Below are 22,534 nucleotides of genomic sequence, written 5' to 3'. Positions count from 1 at the left end.
TCAGTAACATGGCCAGAGAATGACGACGGATGACTACTTTCCTCACTTCAGAATATTATTTTTACAATGGAGAGCGATGAAAAGGTACACACGCAAAAATAAAAATAAAAAACTAACAAAGCTCTGTGCGCATGTCGAAACTAGTGTATAAAATGCACATCTGAAAGACTCATGTAAATCAGCAGATGAAGGAAGAATATTCCCAACGGTCAGACGTTAATTTTGTCGAACAAAACATTTTCAAACATTTTAGTGAACATTTATTCATTAACTTTTTTTTTAAAACCGTCTTGGTGATGCAACAGAAACATTTTTTTTTTTCGTGCATCATCTGAATGAATTTTTGGTTGCTTCATAAAAAGGCATGATCGTGAGAACTCCTGCATCCTGCTCCATCCCTAGTTGCCGTAGCTGTCATGATCGCTGAGGCCAAAGCAGTCGTCCCAGTATTCTTCAAATTTGTGGATAAAGAAAAAAACATCTCTGGAAATCACAATTCCAGTTACAAGAAGATTGAGCTTGCTGACATGCAAAAATCTTGTATTAAATTAAATCACCATTTTACAAAATACACATACATCATGTGTAATGTCTGCACTTATTTTGCTGTGAAATAGTCCTTTGACTAGGTCTGATACTGATCAGTAAACTTAAGTTTTGTAAAAACAAATTATTTTCATGATAATTCATATTATTTGAGTGTTGTCCAGATTAATAACTTGCTTAGGCAAATGAATGATTATCCAACTATACCAGCAAATTGCTGCTGCCAGTTGGTTCAAAGTCTTGATCTGTCTCCTTCGAGTAAGGGATGTTTTTAAGATCTGACGTACTCTTCTGTTGTGTGTGAGTCTTCATATGAATTTTGACGCTGTGTCTTGCCGTAAACCCCCTCCCACAGACGGAGCACTTGTACGGACGCTCTCCTGTGTGGGTCCGCATGTGAATTTTTACACTGGACTTCTCGGAAAAACTTTTCCCACAAACAAAGCACTGGTGAGGACGCTCCCCCGTGTGAGTCTTCATGTGCGATTTGACATGACGGGCAATGGTAAAAGTCTTGCCGCAAACCGAGCATTCAAAAGGGCGTTCTCCCGTGTGCGTTCTCATGTGAATTTTAACACTGTTCTTCGCCGTAAAGCTCTTCCCGCAGACAGAACACTTGTATGGACGCTCTCCCGTGTGAATCCTATTGTGGATTTTAACGCTAGACTTCTCGGAGAAATTCTTTCCACAAATCGAGCATTTGTACGGACGCTCCCCTGTGTGAATCCTATTGTGGATTTTAACATTTTGCTTCGTAGAAAAACTCTTTCCGCAGACTGAGCACTTGTACGAGCATCCTTTCTTGTGTCGAGTCTCCATGTGCAGCTGTAACGCACCCTCGGTGAGGAAGAGATGGGCACATATTGAGCAGGTGAAAATCCTTGCATGCTCCGATGATCCCTCTGTTAAACAAGTCACAACACAATATGTTACGAATAACATGAACACAAATATTCTCCAAGGACTATGGCCTGGTTGCATAAAATAACCTCATTCTGAAGGAAACATTCCCCTTAAGAAACACTGCTTTTCCTTAGTGAAGGATTTCCTTGAGGGATGTTGCATAAACATCCCTTAGGAAATCCGCAAATAAGGATTTCCTTCAGGTTGAGGAAATCCTGAAGAGCCATTGCTATACTAGGCAACAAATCAGACTAGAGACAGGAAGAGGTGTCCGAAAGCTCGAGAGCAGCGAAGCGATCTGAAAACTGGCTTCAGGAAGAGACAGAAGCACTATTGGAGGCTTTTAAGCACATGAAGAGAGACAATGCATTGCATTGTTAGTTGTATGATGTGTGTTGTTGAAATACTTTTATGTTTAATTACAACACTATAACTTTAAATAGTATATAATTGTTAGGAATCCCTTGATTTGGGTTTGATCAGCTAGGTCCACAGGGTAAAGCAGGACTCCCCCCCCCCCGTCAAACGAGGCCCCAGACGTCTCTCGACGATGTGGGATTGACAAGTTATGGGCCCAGTAACATGCCACATTCAATCTATTTATTAGGTACGCAGATAAACTTTGTTCCTGGGGTCACCGTCGGTATCAATTGAATTGGTGTACAAATAACCTGAACACAAAGTAATAAATGTTCCCACCATAAAAGTGCCACTACACTAGCAGCACGGACTAACAACTCGTTCACCAGCACCTGCAGTACCTGCACCGGAACACACCTTCACATCTGCCCATACATCATGTGTTAAATCCCGTGGGATTGTTCGTTTGATGGAGTTGATGAATAAATTATTGAAAACATATTGTTACGGTTGTGGAAATTCGCATTACACCATAAAGAGTCCTCAGGTGAGATATATCGGTAAGTTCATGTGTAGTTAGCTCAAACCCGTTGTATAGAGGGAATATGTGTGATTCATCCGAGCTGCGACGCTTTGAGTGAGCCATTTTTCTTTCTCTATTATTATTTTCGACCATTAAGCTGCCAACAACTCAAACACCACCCCAACAACCAAATCGCCACCATCAACAACGCCCCAGAACAACTCCACCAAACCGCCACTACCTTCACCTCTACAACCCAACCCCGCAAGCATCGCCTCACCCGCCATTCTCTAACGACGCTCAACAACGCCCCCGAACAACTCCACCACCTTCGCCTTTCTCCTTCACAACCAGCAACCGCACCACCTGTGAACACTGAACGTCGGGCTGTCCTGAGCCCGTTCGGCGATTGGTGCCAAACGCATCGAGCCGCGAGCGCGAATGGCGGCCTTTCTGAGGGAGAAATTCGGATCAGAGAGGCTTCACGCCCCTTTTTCTCTGTCCAATGGGTGAGTGACGGGCGGTATGGCCCCGCCTCCAATCGTTATGAACATGGATTCTGTACGAGAGAAATTCGGATCAAAAAGGCTTCACGCCCCCTTTTTGCCGCACCAATGGCTGAAGAGAGGATGGCGTGGCCCCGCCTCCAATCGCGTTTTGATCCGAATATTTGCATATAGGCTCTTCCTGAGGCCTATAAAGACGCGAGCGCAAGGCGACTCAGGTGTTGAGCTGGGTTGAGTTGGGTTTTGAGTTCAGTTGAGTTGAGTTTTGAGATCAGTTGAGTTGCAGTTGAGTTCGGTTGAGTTCAGTTCAGTGTGGAGTTGAGTTGAGTTCGCGCGGGTCAAGTGGAGACGGAGGTCGGCAACGAGGTTGCGATGTGGGGGTCGCTCGTCTCGCCGCGGGGTCCAAACCAGCCAGCCATTCCCCTCTCCCTGAGCATTAGCAATCCCCCCCCCATCCGTGCTGAGATAGTGCCGGGGGGGGGCGTTCCTCCCTACCCTAAACGTGGTGCCAACAAAACCGCTCGCGCGGAGCACGCCAGAGAGGGCTCGCCGACCACGCCAGGGGCACGGAGTCGGGGCGCAGCTGCGCGAACATTGCGGCTTACCCGCCATCGCGTCACGAGGATGCGGGTAAGTCCTTCCCGGTCTCGTGGACCTGGCCGATCCTCCAGGATCCACGTACATTTGGTCTACGGACCTGTCTGCCTCCTTGCCTGTGAGGGTGGCTTTGTTTTCTTTCGGGTTGAATGCATGCTGTGGCGCCGTGTCCAACAAGTAGAAACTGTTTAAGTGCATGTAAATAAACCTTTGCTTGTATTCAGTGTTAACTCGTTCCTTGCATTTGCTTTTGTTGCACAATTGTTTGACTGTAAAATACGTGCTTCCATGTGTGTAAATAAATGTGCATTGCTTGTTGAACTGTTTCCCGTTTTGCTTCGTCTCCTTCCTTGTATTGAATTTCCATCTTGCATCATGTAAGGGATTGATAGTGGGTTTAAAACGTCCGGTAAATAATCCTAACCGTCGAGGTCGACGATAACTCTGCTCGGTTATCTCTGCAGCACGGAACGAACCGCTTAAGCGGTTCGTGTCCAAAGTCGACCTACGGCGAGGTACGATCGCCTGGTCGACCACTCGCGCAGGTACTTAGGTAGGTCGAATTTGGCGAGCAACCCTATCCTGCGCGGGTGGGCAATTGGCACGATCGTGGTGAGGTTAAACCCCCACCCATGACTGGCTCCGGGCGGTAGTTCCCGGAGGGTCACGACTGAATTGTCCGTTCCGGTGGGCGAGGCGGCTGCTTTTGGCTACACGCGGTCGATCGCACGCCCGCGGGCGCGAATTCGCAACAATATTGTTGTGGAAATGACTCCTGGGGGATCAAAGATCCTTAGTATAATTCCAGTTATTCCTTAGTATGTATTTTAGATGAGGGAAATATCATCATAGACGTCAAGTGGGTTGAGGCGGTCTCTGAAAACACGTTTGTGAAGTCTTCCGCATCAATAATAGTCCTCTTCGTGATCATTTTCCATTAAGAGCACCATTTGGAAACGCAAATGTTGGTGTTTAAGTACCGGGTGTGGGGAGAAGTGGGGGGGGGGGAAGGGGGGTGCTCTCTTGATTTTGAAGAAAAACTTAAGGAATATTTGAATATGCAACAATCCTCAAATCAGATGTCCTTTCAGGGAAACTTGAGGAAATATTTCAGTAAATCCTCAAATATTTTCTTAAGAATGCTTTCTGCAACCAGGCTTATGTCTTTTGGAGGAGAGACAATGACAAATCAATTGTAATAATGGCTAAAGTGTTGCAACAAATGCAGAATGGATTAACAAATGTTTATTCTGTTAATGTTTGTGCAAGTGTATTCTCAGAGGCAATTGGAATAAATTTCTTCAATAAATTAATGAAGAAGCATTTTTATCCCCATGCTTTTTTTAAAGAAAATGGGGTGAGGGGGATATTGTAATCGGCTCCGTCTGTCGCTTTATGTCCGTTTATCTGTCACGCTATTTCCTCGTAAATGGTTGTACAGAAATGATCACCACTGAGGTGCAAGAGCAGTATCATTTTCTTCCTGCCCACTGTGGCAGAGTCAAAAGGTGAAATTCCCAAAAATGCAATTACGGGCACATCTTAAAACATTTTCGAATGAAACTTTGTGCATACAATAAACATTGGGGGACACATAAAATATGGAACGATTTTTTGGATTGGACTGCTGGTTCATACTCCACGGGGCAGGATGGAGGGTCACGGGACACATAACAGAAAAAAAAAATTTAACTCAAATTTTGGAACATCTAAATGAAAATTCAAAGGCATTTCCCGGTGGAACTTTATGCCATCTTTCAACTTCGTTTTCGTTGGGAAGCGTTGGGATTTGCGATGGCGTACCATCGACTTCGCTCGCGTTTGTTTTGAAGATCAAAATGAAAATTCAAAGGCATTTGCTTCAACACTGCCATTTTCATTTGCGCATGACACATGACACAGACAGTGGCACTTTGTGGAGAGGGAATGCGGAGATGGAGATAGGATTGGAGTTGGGGGTACTATAAGTATCAGCAAAAACAAAATGTATCAGTTGTTCAAACAAAAAAGCATTAATTGCAGAAATAACTGCTTTATCTGCTTTTATCATGACAATATAATGTACATCTTGTAACCTGGCTTTTTTATTGAGATTATTCCTTTCAAACATTCCACCTCATGCCAGGCATAATAACTACCTCCTCAGGCATTCATATACACAGGTGTAATGCTATTGAAGAGGAAAACTTTTGCTTTAGAAACCTTTGATCAAGTTATTGTAAAATATCATGTAGGAAAGCATGCGAGCAATTATGAGCTCTTTTCCACAATACAAAAGAACCAGTGTAGTTTCAGGCAGAGATAGTGAGACTGTCTTGAGTTGGGGAGCAGTTATGCTGTACATCCTTTGAGACTGTGCAAAGTATGCTTATGGTTATGGATCAATATAAATCACTGAGGAGGGAAAAAAAACAATCCAAGGGAAAAATAAATAGTATCAATTTCAAAATGTTTCTCAAAATATTTTCATGTTTCATCTCAACTTCCATCTTTGCCCCCATTATTAAAAACATCTCGTTAACAAGGCTGAACTATTATGTTCATTTATTTTCACACTGATCGAAGGCTCATGGTGGTGATTTTACACAAAATCCATCCTGGACATTAAGAGACATGGGTGTACTTTTTACTTGAATTCCAAGGACGTCAGTGGACTATGACCAATTGCATATACTTACTGGATGGGATTCAGTCCAGGATTCCAAGCATAAGAAGATGGAGTATTTAAAAATGCAGAGCCTTGCTGAGGCAAATAGATTGCCTTAGATCTGAGATATAGGGGTACAGTATATCTAAGAATTATCCATCAATATTAAAACAGACCTGTGTGCAAAACACACACACACACACACACACACACACACACACACACACACACACACACACACACACACACACACACACACACACACACACACACACACACACACACACACACACCAGCATCTCCCATTCATGAATCGAAGTTTGAACTTTTTGCACCATGGGCTTGGAACGGGTGAGGGAATGATAACCAGGCTTACCCATGTTTATGTAATGTTTAAAATTTAATGGTTCTACGTTTCCTTCTCCCACCTTTGCTCCCTCCCACCTCCCCCCTCTTCCCCAAGTCAACATTTTGTGCTGATACCTCTTTTATTCCAGTTACCCAAATAAAACCAGCACGTAACCAGCAATACATACCATATTTTCCAGTGTATAAATTGCGGCCATGTATTAACCACAGCGCTGTTTTTCTTTTCCGGTGTATTAACCGCACACGTTTTTCACCCTCAAAATAAATGAATATATTGATCATTTTATTTTCTGATCGAGATCGAAATACGTTTGTACATTAACTCTGTATGAAACAAAGTGACGGAGGTATCAACATGCTTTCTCCCATGTTTGCTTAATTTTGTCAAACAGTCTTATTCTCATTTTCAAGAAGTTGAAGAGAGAGGAGAGGATCCCAAGAAGATTTTATTTTTTTCCTATTATATAATATTATAAAGAGGATTATTTTTGTGATGAGAAAAAGGAAGAGAAAGGATTCATACCGGTGTCATACATATTTCTTGTGGATTTGTGGCCCTGAAAAAGGCTGTTTGGGTTTGATGAAGCTTTTCAGCTAAACTCGAGGAAATCCTCGTCAAAGACGGCTCGTAACTCCTTGTCCGAATCAGGGTAGAGCAAGTCCCTGTCGCTGTACAAGTTGCTGTCACCATCATTTGCAGCTTCCTCAACCCAATTGATGTCATCCTCTGTGCCATTCATGTTGTTGGAGATGCAGCATTTCAGAAATGCTCACTTGATGATGTCTGACGGTGTCTCCTCCCACACCTCAATGATCCAGAAGGTCGATCTTTCTCATCCTCCCACTCTTGGTGTAGGTCTTCTCCCTATTCATGATCCAGTCGGACCAGCAGTGATGTAGCCCGTCCTTGAACAGCTTGTGGATGGACACATCGAGGGGCTGCAGGAGCAATGTCATCCCGCCTAGGATGACAACAAAATCGGTGTTGGTCTTACGGAGCAACGCTTTGGTGTTGTCAGTCTTGTGACAACCGAACGCATCCAAGACTCGCACATGCTCGGTCGTCGGGAGAGACCGCCATCCGACCTACTACTCAGACTGTGCACACTCAGTCCTGGACCAGTCCCTTGTCAATCCAACCCTTCTGCTGCACACGAACAATAACACCAGCTGTAAACTTGTCTTTGGGCATTGTCTTCCTCCAACACGACAAACGCAGGAAGCTTGCCACCGTCTGTGGTGCAGGTGAGCATGACGGTGAAATTGGTCCTTCTCGTGACCAGTAGTGTTGATCGTCACATTGCGCACAAGCTTATTTGAGGTGGGTGCTCCATTATTAGACTTGAAGTGGTCCTTCCCCTCCAGAGACCGGATAGCACTCGTTAGCTCGTCGAACGTAACCGTTGTGTTTTCCCTCTAACAGAGGCCAGACAAAAAGGGGTGGAGCTCAGAGTGAGTTATGAGAGGTTCAGTGCACGGCTTAACGTGAAGGACACTCTCGCTGTTACCCTCGCCGAAGGAGAGGGTGTTGCATTTGGGTGCGTTTGTTTGTTTGTCCGTCCGCACAGAACTTTCGTGTTTTTCTTCACAACCGCTTGTCGGATTGAGAAGAAATTTTCACCATTTGTGCGATTACTCACGGAGAATGCTTTAATGATTATGACATCATCGGTCATGTGGTGTGGTAGCCATATTGGAAAACCGGAAAAACTTTCGACCTCTGTATCTCTGAAACCGCATCAAAGAAAAAATTGAAACTTGGCACGTAGCAAGTACTCCTCATGGGGAATCAGTGATTTTTTAATGACGTCATAGGTGCCTTCGTTATGATGTCATAATTGTATGTGCAGAACACTATATCCGATCAGTATGAAAAATTTTGAGGGTCAACACGGGATAAAATGGTCCACAACATTTTTGATGACGTCATAGGTCACATGATTCGGCAGCCATATTATTTTTTTTATTTTTTTGAAACCTTCAAAAATCTTCTCTGACATGGCAGAACAGATCGAGGCAAAACTTAAATATATGACCACCTATCTATGAAGAACAAAAGGTTCACATATTGTTACGAATTTGGAGGCCTTGTGCACACAGACAGACAGCCGTCCCCGTAGCTTAGTTTTTTTTGTATACCTTGTCGAGGCTCGTATGAGAGCTAACACACAACGCTCATCAGGGGGGGGGCATGAGAAAGGAGGGGAGGGAGTGGGAAGGACAAAATAGTGGGGAACAGAGACATTTGGAGATCTGTAGAAGGGAGAGGGATGGGACGGGGAACATGGGGAATAGAATATGGACATTACAGGGACTTTCAGGAAGGAAAGCAGGAAATTTGAAGGAAGTGGGCTTGGGTGGATTATCGGGGGTAGAAAAGATCAAGGATTTGGATGGGGGATGATAAGAGGTAGTGGTGAACAGCTGTTTTGAAGGCCTGGAGGGAAGAATGGGAATGAATAGAGTGAGGGAGTTTATTCCAAAGGCGGGAAAAAAGAGGAATGAAAGAGTGAAGGTGAGCAGTGATTCGTGATTTTGGTAGTTTTACCAGAAGGGGGTTGTTGGCGGACCTTGAGCGCCCTGCGGAAATGTGGTGGGGACAAATCGCAGAGAGAGCAGGGAGGGGGGGGGCGAGTCTGGAGAGGAGACGGTAGAAGACAGAAAGACCACCGACCAGCCTGCGGTGATTGAGTGAGAGGCCCAAAGACTCAGCCTCATTGCGGGAGATGCCAATGATCCGAAATGCCTTGGTTTCTGCAGCGTGAAGCCGAGAAAGGTGGGAGGCAGGAGCACCAGCCCAGAGGGGAGAGCAGTACTCCATCAGGCGGCGGATAAAAGCTTTGTAAGTGGTCAGGAGCTGAGGTGGGACGAGGAAGGACCTTGCACGACGAGGATTCCCAGTCGGCGACTGGCTTTCGAGGCAAGGTTAGTTATTTTGATAAGAATGTGTTTCTAGTTAGAATCCATCTCCTATGTCTAATGGAATTAAGTGTACATGCGCTGCAAAGTTATTTGATAGATAGGATTTTTTACATCACCTTCACCGACAACAGCACCTTCTCTCCATCCTGACGCCATAACGCTCACGGTGTGCAGAGTTCAAAAGGGCCTGGCCTCTCTCTCGCCCAATCAGGGAGATGCGAGCGAGTTCCCCGGCGGTCGGCCAATGAGCACAGCCCACGCAGGACCATATTCCTCTCCCTGTTTGAGGGGCGGTCCACTGTGATGCCCTGACACGGCCCCCGACCAATCACGGGGACGACCGATTTCCCCCAGCAAATGAGGGGTGCGGTGATGAGGGTTTCGTCCTCACCAAAGACTCCAGCTATTGTGAATAATTCTTCTTTTGACGTGAGACCAGGTGTTCTTCTTCTTCTTTTGTGTTCAATGGCATTTTCAGCGCCGCAAAGATCTATATATGCCACACACCTAAACTCTGGGCATCTCCGGTTTTTTATTCAATTTCTGCACACAGTCAACAAAACGCTGTACAAACTCTTAACCTGAATCGATTTTCAAAATTTCAACGTCAAAATTGAGCTTAACAGCAGTTCCAACTGCTAAAAAAATGTGTTAATTTGGAATACAATTCAAATTCAGCATTGATCGTTTTTAAGACTGATTTTTTTTTCTATACCTGTGTATTAACCGTAACCCCAACTTTGACCTTTTTTGCCAATAAAAAAGTGTGGACTATACACCGAAAAAATACGGTAATTAATTTAATCAAACAAAAGGAATCACCTGGTAATACTGTAACATATTTGTGCACTCATTCATTTATTCTCATGGCTCTCATTTACTCCCTCTTTTTTTTTTTCAAAAAGCATGAGGCCAATCACAGTATTCATATTTGCACCAATTACTATTTGTCCATATTGTACAGTAACAAAAGAAACACGAAACAATTAAATATTGCAAGCCAATGCTTGTGCTCACCATCTGCAGAATTTGCGGATGTATTGAGTTTCTCATCAGCACTATCACGTTCTTGCTTTACTTGGACACAATTCAAAGACTCTTGGGAAAATTCAGGAATGTTATCGTGGAAATCTCCATCCTCCACTATGTCGTGCTCACCTGCAGAACAGGTAAAAAGGATGATGCATAACAGTTGATATTCAAGCATGATTTTAATCTACAGAAGTCACAAAATGACAACGCTTTGCATGAAACCCGTCATCAGGAAGATTATGACGTTTTTATCACTCGTTCTCCAAAAGTGCCTGGCAGATATTACAGGTTCATTTTGCAATCACTCAATGGCAGAAACTCACCATATTTAATTGCAAATATTTTTGGCCATGTTATTTCTTGGGCTGAAGGAAATCTGATACTTCTCTCAATTTGACAAATCACACTATTGGGCAACTCGAAAGTTCCTATGTCTTTGTGTGAAGCATCATCAATGTGTGTGTCAGACATACATGCAACAATCTCTGAGATTGGTCAATGACATCAGCTTCCATAGAATAAAGCAATAAGCCGGAAGCAAGAGTGGCCCAATGAGTTATTTCTTGCAAGTTATAAGATTCGTGAAGGAGCATGTACCTATAATTACAAAACTGAGGTTTAAAAAAAAACATCCAGACACAGTATTGGCTTTGATAACAGCTCGGTAATTCTGGCAGAAACCCTTGAAAGCAATAATAGTTATAAAAACTAGAAAGGTACTCGGTAGAGCACATACCTCTGCCAGGCTGAACAGTTTACATTTTCTATCCCACTGATAGGCCGGATCTGTATCTGGACTTGAACCAAAATTTAATCGGCTTGTTCTTGTCCATCTACCCACTGATTTTGGCATAATCCATTCACAACTTTTTGAGATATCATGACATATGTCGTTTTTGGCCAGATCCAGCCTTCTCTCAATGGTGAAGAATCACTTCAAGCAACTGATGTATTGAAATCACTTCAAGGCCGGTGAAACGCAAGTATCCGGATCCGCATCTTCACCAAAATCTAATGATTTTGTCCTTTTCACACACCCAACCTGTCCACCAAGTTTAATCTGAATCCATCCACATCTTTTTGAGATATTCTGCTCACAGACAGACAGAGACAGACAGACAGGGATGAAAACATAACCTCTGTCCACCTTCGGTGGCAAAGATAATAAAACTGATAGTAGTCAAGAGTCTATGCTATAGGAATGCGAAGTTAGATCATGTGAAGAAATCAGTTCTGAAAATATCCAATTTCAGGTTCAAAACTTTTCATTTGTTTACAACATAAAAGTCCTTCATCATAATAGATGAATGCTAAAAGACTTGGAGGCCCTTCCTGACTGTGGAATTTGCTTCTTCACACTTCTTCTTTCATATGCATCACATGGCTGCGGGTAGCATCATTTGTTGATAGCACAGCTGTCGCTTATGTAGTGTCCCTTTAGGTGAGCAGGATTTTGGAATTTGGCCATGGTCTCATGGCGAAAGTTTTACCTACTCTATGTGAAGGACAATGTGGGGTCTTTAATGTCCACCAACTAATGTCAAGCAGACGGGACACCCAGTTTAACATCTATTCAAGGGACGGCACCACATGAATCACCCGGGCCGGTGAAACACTAGGATGACAGTTTATAGCTGGGCCGAGATTGAAACCCAAGCTACAGAAGCGAGTGTGCAGACCTATCGGCCATCCTGCCAGCCCTTCTTTCCCTCTGATGTGTTTAAACGAGTCTTGTTACTTTCACATGGTATGGCGATTGAAGGGCTGTCATGTCAATTTTATTTCACCTATTTCTTGAACTGTAATATGCATATCTTTTCTTTGTTCAGCACTAGCACTACTAAATGCATAAACTCACTCTTATGATGTTCACTCACTCATAAGCTCACCTTACCATCCATCCTACAGTGCACCTCAGCTTACTCACATTAGCTTATTTATCCTTTCGTATGTGTCCATTCCAATGTTAATTTTTCCTAAAAACTGCAACTGATGTATTGAAAACTCTCAGATCTATCACAGCGGTGACAAAGGTCCACCATCTTGAAGTTGTGACGTAAACAAAATGAAGCTAAGGTATCATGAACCTAACCACATTAAAATGCTAAGAATGTTTTGACCATCAAGGAGCTAATGTTGCTGATGAAGCAGGCTGAAAAGAACAGGAATGTAGACCATTGAAAAGATGGGTTGTAAACAAGAGCTTTTGAAGCAAGGCACATTTTTAACAAGCAATGCAATTTCAGACCAGACAGTGTAAACTTTAAATAAATAAAAAGAAAAAGAGGTCAATCAATGTTATGTAGTCATCACCAAGTAGTAGATGGCAGCATCATTTCTCTAACCAAGCATTAATAAAAGGCTTGAAAGTGCCGAAGCAGAAGGGTGAGCGGTTGGGGGAGAGGAGGGTGCTGCAAACCTTGGATTGATGTATTGTTTTACACATGGAAGATATTTAGGTTTTGGTATGTTTGGCTATCAATCTGGAGCTCTCTGTGTACTCTGCTACTGATAAATTTACTGAACACAGGCAAATTATACCAGCTTAAAACTGCTGCTTAACCCATTAATGAAAAAGAGGTGCTGCATTGTCCAGCACACAGAATGCAGTTTTTGCCAAAGTATAATAGTTTGACGTTTGGAAATCTGTGTTTTCCTCATGTACTATTACGTTTATGAGATAGGGGTCGGTAGTTAGAATTTCAGACCTTAACACCATTTGTATTTGTGTAGTTTATAGGACTTTGACCATATATTGAAGACATGTGCCACAATGCTAGAGATAGCTGTTTGGCATCTGGCCCATGCGTGAGACGGGCCTTATCCATGATAGACGAGAGAGATGAAGGGTGTCCTGTCACCTGTCTCTCATATTGAAGCAGGTGGGAGACAGATGAGAGGGAGACGCTACAGGCGTCCCCCACATCTACGCTGTGGCACAACTTCCCCCTCCTCTCGCGCACCCTTGGGAAAGAAGAGGAAGTGCCGTCCCTCTGACGTCTCACCAGTGAAGGGCAGTGGCAGCTCTTGAGTGGCGGTGAGCAAAGCAGTGCACCAATGGCCTGCGATGACGACCACTGTGTGTATTTACTTCAGGAACGGCATCGTTGACTGGCCAAGATTGTTTCCGTGTGCATGCACAGCATAAAAATGGCCAGCACTCTCCAGGTGCTGATTAATGGGGCAGAGGTGGGGAGGGAGGGGGGGTTGGGTGGATACAAGTGAGGGCTTGGCATTCACTGTCTCCCTTGGTTGACCTCACCCTCTGGTGTCTGGTGTATCTGTCTGTCTGTCTGTCTGTCTCTTTCTCCCTCTCTCTCATCCCACACATTCCCCAGTGAGGTGCAACACGTTCCAAGCTGCAACTGTGAACTCCAGCAAGCATGATGTTCACTCTGTGTACGAACTGCCAGTGTTAACTCTCCCGGTTGTGTGTGTGTGTGTGTGTGTGTGTGTGTGTGTGTGTGTGTGTGTGTGTGTGTGTGTGTGTGTGTGATGAATGGGGTTAGTTTCTGTCCTGGTTGTTTTAAGCATCATGATTATTACCTCTGAGTAGGGTAAGAATACTGATTCTGGCTCACTTTTCCCCATGTAAATGAATGGGGGATTTTCAGCGATTTATATTTTTTTTCCTTAAAAATAAACCCCCTTTTTATCCCAAGGTATATTTATTTGTCTCCCCTTTTAACTTGGAGGTTGAACCTCATTGAATTGAACACCTGGGGGTTGAACAGCTCACTCATTGAACCTATAAAGATTTGTTCATTCTCAAATTCCTTCAATAGTTTAATTTTCTTTGCACAATAATCCCCATCTAAAATATTGACAAACAAAACATTTGAATCTTTATATTTTTTAAGATATCCCTTTTGTGCCATTACGAAATGATAAACTTCTCTTAATGCTCTTGTTTGACCACCTCCTGAGCCACATATCATTTGAGATTATAGTAAATTGTTTTTTCATTGTTCAATTGATAACCATCAAAGTTTTCAGTCCATTCAAGGATATTCATTTTTTTCTTTACATCCTCTAACTTACTAGTTTTTAAATTAATTCGCTTATTTGTTTTATTTACCTTTGTTTTAGTTATTTTTTCAATAAGACTTATTTGATATTTTTCACATTCATTATGTTTTCCATTTATATACCAAGACTGAGATTTTCTCCACTCTTTAGTTTGATTAATACTTGGTTTAACCATTTATATATTGTGAAAAAACAGCAAGTGCCCTTAAAAAACCCTAACCCATCTCCCCATCGTTAAAACATAATCTATTTTATACACTCTATCATACAATATCCATATGGAACACAATCTATTCCATTATCTAAAATAAATCTCTTATCATCAAAGGCTCCTAATGCCTTTTTATTTACTTCTTCACTATATATGTTATGTTTATAACTTCTTATTGTATTCATTTTCCTATATTCTTCTTTCTTATTCATCAAACAATTATAATAATTTCTAAAAGTTATTGATTTCTTTATTACATATTTCTTTATTTGCTTTAACCTCTTATCAATCTGTTCACCATACTTATAAGCATATGCCTTTGCTCTCAATCCAATAAACTCACTCATTACTTTTCCACCCAACTCATCCTTAAACTTACCAATAACCTTTTCATTCTTTTTGGAAAATAACTCACTCTTCTTGCTGAAATTACTTGTATCATATACTCCAATATTTTTCTTCATATCTTCATAAACATCATCAGTTTTTATATCTAGGATAAAACTATCAGTATCCATATACAACAATGAAACATTTTCACCATACTCTTCTTTAAGTCATTATACAAATAATCATACATCAATATCTTTGATAAATCAAGAACTGCTGTTCCAATATAAATTGGTTTATCCATTACAATACTTTCCTTTTTCATATGAATTGCAGAAAAGTTCTCTGAAAAAACCTCTTCTCTCTCAAAACTTGGTTTATTTATCAATCTCGAAGCTTCTTTCCAAGATGTTGCGAATCTAATGTTTTGCCTGTTTCTAACATTTTCCATAGTCTTTCCAAATACAGCATTATTCATTAATTTATAAAAGTCCCCTTCAAATTTTACTTTTGTATTTGCTCTCATATCTGTATTGAATTGAATATACTTTTTCACCCAAGGACTTTGTTTAAATTTTAAAACTCTATGAATTTTAGCTACTCTCAATCCTTCTCTCAAAAACTGTTTTAAGCTTCTCTGATGCAAAACATATCCCTCTTTATCATAGAATGTTGTTAATAACTTTTCTGTTGATTTACCTTTAATATTAAAACTTTTATGATAATCACTTAACCATTCTTTCTTTGGAGTTTCTTTCTCACATGCAAAAGGAAGATCTTTATGCTTATTATGAAGATCACTCGGGTACCTCAAATCAACTTCAAAATAATAACCTTCTTCTTCGTCATTCAATTCCTCTTGAGAAGAAATAACAATATTCATCAAAGCCTTTTCATAATTCTTTTCTTCCACCCACTCTAATTTACCATAAGGTAGAGATTGAGACATTGCCCATCCATACAAATTATTAGCATCAAAATACATCAAATAATTACTATCTTTTTCACTATCATAATTTGGGAGATATTTATTATTTGCTTTAGCATATCTTTTTGAACATACTTGTGATATTCCACCTCTCTTGGACTTCTCAATCATCAAAAGCATATCCACATCACTGATTAAATCTATATCTTGTTTTGTCATTTTCAACATTGCACTCCAAGCTAAACCAGGAGCTGTGAAATAGTGGGCAGGATCTAACCCATAACAATTTTTATTATGACAGAGTGATCTAAAAGCTTCAAACACATCAGCTAACAATAAAACATCTGTTTTTAGATATAAATCGTGATATTCTCCAAGGTTCTTTATCTTAAATATTTTCCATATTTCTTGTGCGTGTTTATATTCCTTATCACTTATCTCTTCTTCATAAAGGTTATTATAGAAACTTTCTTTTGAAGGAAGTTGTGTTTCTATAAATCTCATAAATGAATCCATATAATCATAAGCATAAATTCCCTTACTTGTAAGATTTTTGTCTTTACTTTGAATTTCATTTCTTGTTTGAATTTCCTCTCTTGGAAGACTTCCTTCTTTAATTAGTATTTCATCTTTAATCTGACTTTCCTCTTAGTGAGAATTTCCTCTTTTGGAAAGAATGAATTTTGTTTTGGAAATGAGTCTGTCGAGCTTAGATTTGATGCTAGGTAGGCTAGTGGTGTTCCCATAAACTTGTAAGAATCTAAAAACCTAATACGAGTTATAGGTTTTGTGAATATCATTTTTGAAAATGAAATATACTTTTGACTTGTGTTTGTTATAGCAGAAATATTCCCTGGTGTTTTTGAAAGTTCATTTATAAATAGATGTGTATCATAGTTGGCGCTGTTGTGAAGAAAGACTGGAATAAAAGAAGGTAATTTATAATTAAGATTACAACAGGAATGAGCGGGACCTCTATATTTACCAGTAAGATGACAATGGTCTCTAACTTTAAACTCCTTAATTTCCCCCTCACAAATATGACAGATATTGTTCATTCTAAATTCTAATTTTTCTTCTTTGGTTAATTTCATCGGTTCATTTGTTTCTTTCATTAATTTAGTGAGTCTTATACAATCCTTTTCTAATCGTTTTACAAACTCTTGTGAAGCATTTTTTCCACGATAATGTTCAAGTTTGTTATACTTTTCTCCAACAGATGATTTGATATAATAACAAAAACCACAAGGAATATGTTTTGATATTTATTTGTATATGGTTCTTTTGGATTAGGAGAAGCAGTATTTATCTTTTTAAGGATACATTCAAAATCAGCGTATATCACAAATGGGTGCATGATAGATTTATTATAATCTTCAAAATAAATCTTTTCACCAGGTTTAGGCATTGTAATTACAGCTGATTTATGATTACTACAATATTTTGAATGTTGTTCTAATCGTTCTTTTGTATGAAATGAATTAAGACATCGCTTACAAGGATATATTTTGTTTGCTGTTCTGAATACCTGAGAAGAGATTAATCTTGATAAATTATTGATGTATGTGTAATGTGAATTCTTTCCAACACTAAAATATAAAAGGTCAATGTGTGTTTCTTCATTTTTATAGTTGTTTGAAATTTTTAATATTTGAACTTTGTTTGTATCCGTTAATCCATATACATTAATAGAAAGATTATTCTTTTTCTCAAATTTAGGAATATCTGTTAGTGGCATTGGGAATTTAAAATCTTTAATGTCCAAGGTATTCTCATATTTCATATATTGTTTTACTCTTTCTGAATTACATTTTGGTGGATGTAAGTGAGCAAGAACAGACCAGAGAAAACATTTATTATCATTGTTCTTAATATTAACAACTGCCTTCTTTAGTTTTATTTCTTTTGGTAATTCAATATAAGAAGAAGCTTTAAGAGGGTTTGATTTTAGAATGTGTATATCTAAAAGATGATTTTTTTAATATTGAATCCACTTCCTACCACTGTATTATCAACATCCTCCTCTTGTCTTGATAGTTCTTCATAAACCCCACTATTCAAAAAATCTTGAAATGATGTTATAAAATGAAGATCTGTTCTCATATAAGGAGTTTGTTCTTCATCTTGTCTTTTCATATTCATTTTCACTCCCATATAAAACTTTAAAGTTTTTATTTCTTTTAATGTCTTTTTAATAAATTTTTCAACATCGGGTTTCACTATTTCAATTGATTCAGCTATTGATGATGGACCGGGTTCTCCAAATTGAAAATCCTTATTTTTATATGCCCTTTAAATGCCTCATCAGTGTTTTTAATATAATAGTCTCCTTTACTTTAAACTCATTTTTCTTGTGTTTTTGTGATTCAACATGTTGATTATAACTACTCTTCAAAACATGCCTTGAACAGATATCACAATGTTTTCTTTCCAACTCAAGAGGAGATATTTGATGAAATAGATTAAATGTGTGTTTGTTGGTTCGGAGGTGTTTTCTATAATGTTTATATTCGTGATTACAAACATCGCAGTACGTTGTATTCACCATATTTATAGAATAAAACTTTGCTTGAACTAAAATTTTCTTGATGAAAATTTCGCTTTAATTTATAGGTGAATCTGTGCTTAAAAACATTTTATCCTCCAACTTTTTCACTTAATAAATACAATGTTTCAAGACACAAAAGACAAGTTTCAATCAATCTCTTCATCTGTTAAAGATACTGAGAAATATGTCAAGGATGTAAAATTGAACAAAGATAAATATAACAACTATTGGATAAAAACTATTATGGTAAATAATATGAGTTCTTCAATTTCCTTCAGTGGAAGGGCTTTTAGTATACCTGGTAGAACATCAATTAAAGTATCTCTAACAAAAGTTTCTCCTCTCCTTCTAGTAATATATTCAAAACTAGAAAAAGCAATGAAACAAGAAAAAGTATTAAAGAACAAAACCTTATGGATGAAGCTTTAGAAAGAAAAGATAAGACCATCTGTAATATGCAAGGAGAAATTTGTATTTTTTTCAACAACCCTAAAGATGTAAATCTTGATGAAATAAAGGATGTTAATATATCAGGTGAAATGACATTTCGTTCAATAGTAGTTAACGATAATTTTAAAATTACCTTTAATATAAAAAAATGTTGTCGTTGAATCTGATAATGAAAAAAAGTATATCGATATCGATGGTAATATACAACTGAAAGTATAGATGAATTTCAGTTTAAGTAAAGTTTTACTTTATAAATATGCTAGACTTTCCTGATTCTCCATATGACAAATTTGAGAATTGTCCTGCGTGTGAAAGACGGGGATTAAACACAGAGTCAAAAGCCTATAAACAATGTATATTCTGTGATTATCTTCTAATTAATGATAATAAAAAATATAAAAAGGAAAATAATTCTTTTAGATTTACACCAAAAATGAATTACTTTACAAGATTGATTAGAGAAATGAATGTAAAGTATGAGGATGATAACACACCTTTCCTTACAAGGGAAGAAACTGAACGTATAAGAGAAATGTTCAAAGGATTGTTGTTGTATATTATTCATGGATGTAATTTTCAGGGAAATATCAACACAAGATATTGTATAAATAAAATAATGGATTATCTTGAAATTAAACCTGAACTTAGGATAAAATATAGAGTTTCTAAAAGCCAATAATAAATTAAATAACCTGTTTTTCAAATATATAAATGAATGATTTTTTACCTATTTGGGAAAATAAGATAAAATTTAACAACCATAAAAATCTCCCAAATTCATTAAGATGTCTCATAGTTGGTTCAAGTGGATGTGGAAAAACCTGCTTACTTTTAAAAATGCTCCTCACTCCCAACTTTTTAGATTATGATAATTTAATAATTTTCACAAAGTCGAGTTTTCAACCAGAGTATCAACTACTCTCACAAGGTTTTAATGCTGGTCTTCAAAAGAAGATATAATAGGTTTATTTAAACGTCAAAAAACCTAAATGATTATAACATTGAAGATATAATTCAACTATTTTGTGATACACAGAGATGTAAAAAGAAATCAAATCTTATAACTTGTATTCTTAGTGATAATAATGGATGATATACCGTCTCCCCAAGATTTGGATAAATCAAAAAGAACCTCGTTATCTTTGATGATTGTGTTAATGAGAGAAACCAAACGGTAATGGACATTACTACACAAGAGGGAGACATTCTTCTTGTAATTGTATTTATCTTAGTCAATCGTACTTTCAACTTCCTCGTCGTTCCATCAGAAACAATGCTAATACTTTTATTTTATTCAAGTTAAATTCAATAGATATCAATAATTTTTGGAGAGATAATTGTTCTACATTATGTAGTAAAAAGAAATTTGAGGATTATATGAAGCACACGACTGAAAAATATAAATATATTGTTGTGAAACAAGATGAGATATTAAGGGATATATTTTTTTGTTTTATAAACAATTACATATATAAATGACAACTATTATTATAAATCTTGTGGGTAAATCTGCTTCTGGAAAAACTTTCATAAATCAAGGTTCTTGTGTAGTACAAATGAGAATATTGTAAATTTACTTAAAAAACACCCCGTGATACGCATTGTATCAACAACAACTAGAGCAATAAGACCTGGAGAAGTAAAAGGTGAAGATTATCACTATATTTCAGTGGAGGAACATATGCGATTGAGGAATGAAGGACAAATATTTGAGGAGGTTTCTCTTGGTACAACAAAATATTCACATTGTAAGAGTGAGTTAAAGAAACTAAAATCTGGTGGTGTTGGGATATTAGAAACTAATCCAGAAGGAACGAGACAAATTATTAAATATCTGAGCGGAGTGAAGATTTTATCATTCGGTTTTGATGTTGATGAAGAAACTCAACACAAACGTATGAAAAGCAGAGATGCAAGGATTAGTGAAGAAGAAATTACAACTCGCATTAATGTTAATAAAGAATTTGATGAAATATTTAAAGAAAAGGATTTATTTGAAGTTTGAACACATCTACTTGAATGATGAAGAAAAGGAAAATTTCCTGTTGATCTTTACAATTCATTAAATGATATTTTACAATAAATAAATGGATACAAAAGAAAGAGCAAGAAGATTTAAGGAACATCAAGAGTTGGTTTCAAAAGTTGTAAAACAACAGGAAGACATAAAGAAGAAACGCAGACAGAAACTAACGGGCGAAGAAGCATTTGAAAAAAACAAGAGAAATTTTTTAAACCACTTTTAAAAACTTCCCAAGAAAAATGAAAGATGTTTCCACAGTTCCCACAGTAGAATATACTCCTAGAAAGCTTCAAATGTTAAAAGATTTCAGTCAAATGACGGAGGAAGAATTAGAGCATTTAGGAGAATTAGAATATGATGATGAAGGTTTATTTCAACAACTGGAAGAGATTAATCAACCCCTGATTATATTGTGAATGCTGTTCAAAACAATGAATATTCAGCGATTCAAAAACCAAAGCAGGACTCATTCCAACAGAACAACCAGCAATATTTCATCTTGTTCAAGAAAAGGTATTGATATTTAATGATGAATTAAGGTTCTTAAGTTCTGCTCAACCCCTGTTAAACTAACTCAGATTAATGTTTCTTCTCACAAAAGATGGAAGACAAGGTTCAACTGTGAGGGATGAATCAAAGTATATTGATAAACCATTGGATATGGAAAATAATGATGATAGAGTATATATTGATTTGCTGAACACTCTAAATTATAAGGTTATTCTTTCTGGTAAAAGTAGGAAGAATGAGAAGGAGAAACACATTATTCAGGCTTTAAGTATCCTTGGTTCAGGTATTAGTTTTCTTCCAAATGACCCATCGCAATTAGTTAATAGACTGTTATTGTTGTTCGGCAGTAAGAAGGCTGGAAATAACAATTGTTTTAATGAAGCATCAGCCATTTTAGACCAGTTGATGAACATGAAAATAATTAATAAATCTCAATATAAAGACATTTTAACTCATATTAAATAAGATGAGAAGCACAATCCTGAGTTTTAATTTCACAACAAGCGACCACACATCTTCATTCCCATACCCACTACAACTTGACACAACAAAAGAATATGAGGCATCTTTATTGTCCATGGAGACTTATAATACCTTATTTAATATAACCGAGAAAAATGACAAGTTTAGTTATAATCCGGGAAGTGGATACAAAGCAATAACAGTCTCACCGGAGCATACGAGATTTCTCAAATATCTTCCGAAATTGCTCGTCTTATGAAAGAACAGGGTGATGAACCAAAAAATATTGTTATAAACATTCAAAAACATACTTCAAAATCAACGATTAAAGTTAAAAATAACTACAAGGTTGATTTCACAATTGATAATTCATTTAGAGAGTTATTAGGTTTCTCCTCAAAAAGATTGAAACGAATGGGACGTTTTACAGTGATAATGTCATTCAAATATCCTCAGAATAAATTAGGTGTTAATTCACTGTGATTTGATTGATGGTGCTTATAATGATGGATTAAAAACAAATACAATATTTTCATTCAGTGTATACTCAACCCCAATTGGTTATAAATTCAATATGGAGCCTAAAAATTTGGTTTATCTACCTGTGTCAGGAAAACCATACACAGAGTAAATTTTAG

At 38.3% G+C, this 22,534-nt stretch overlaps 1 protein-coding gene across 4 annotated transcripts in view; it reads right to left on the bottom strand.

Annotated features, from left to right (window-relative positions):
- LOC147012317 (uncharacterized) overlaps positions 1-22,534 on the bottom strand; it is a 43,277-nt gene that overhangs the window by 790 nt on the left and 19,953 nt on the right. For all 4 annotated transcript variants that reach the window (XM_085856308.1, XM_085856311.1, XM_085856309.1 and 1 more), the window contains exons 4-5: positions 10,391-10,531; positions 1-1,448 (exon numbers count right to left, since the gene is read on the bottom strand). The exon at positions 1-1,448 is cut by the window's left edge and continues 790 nt beyond it. In XM_085856308.1, coding sequence (XP_085712434.1) covers positions 748-1,448; positions 10,391-10,531 — 842 coding nt within the window. In that variant the 3' untranslated portion in view covers positions 1-747. The remainder of the gene's footprint in view (positions 1,449-10,390; positions 10,532-22,534) is intronic.

This window comes from Eptatretus burgeri, chromosome 15 (genome assembly GCF_056783735.1).
Source record: "Eptatretus burgeri isolate ZD-2024b chromosome 15, Ebu_testis_v1, whole genome shotgun sequence".
Lineage (NCBI taxonomy): Eukaryota > Metazoa > Chordata > Myxini > Myxiniformes > Myxinidae > Eptatretus > Eptatretus burgeri.
Note: the sequence above shows the minus strand (reverse complement) of the source record. Positions and strands in the feature narration are given on the sequence as shown.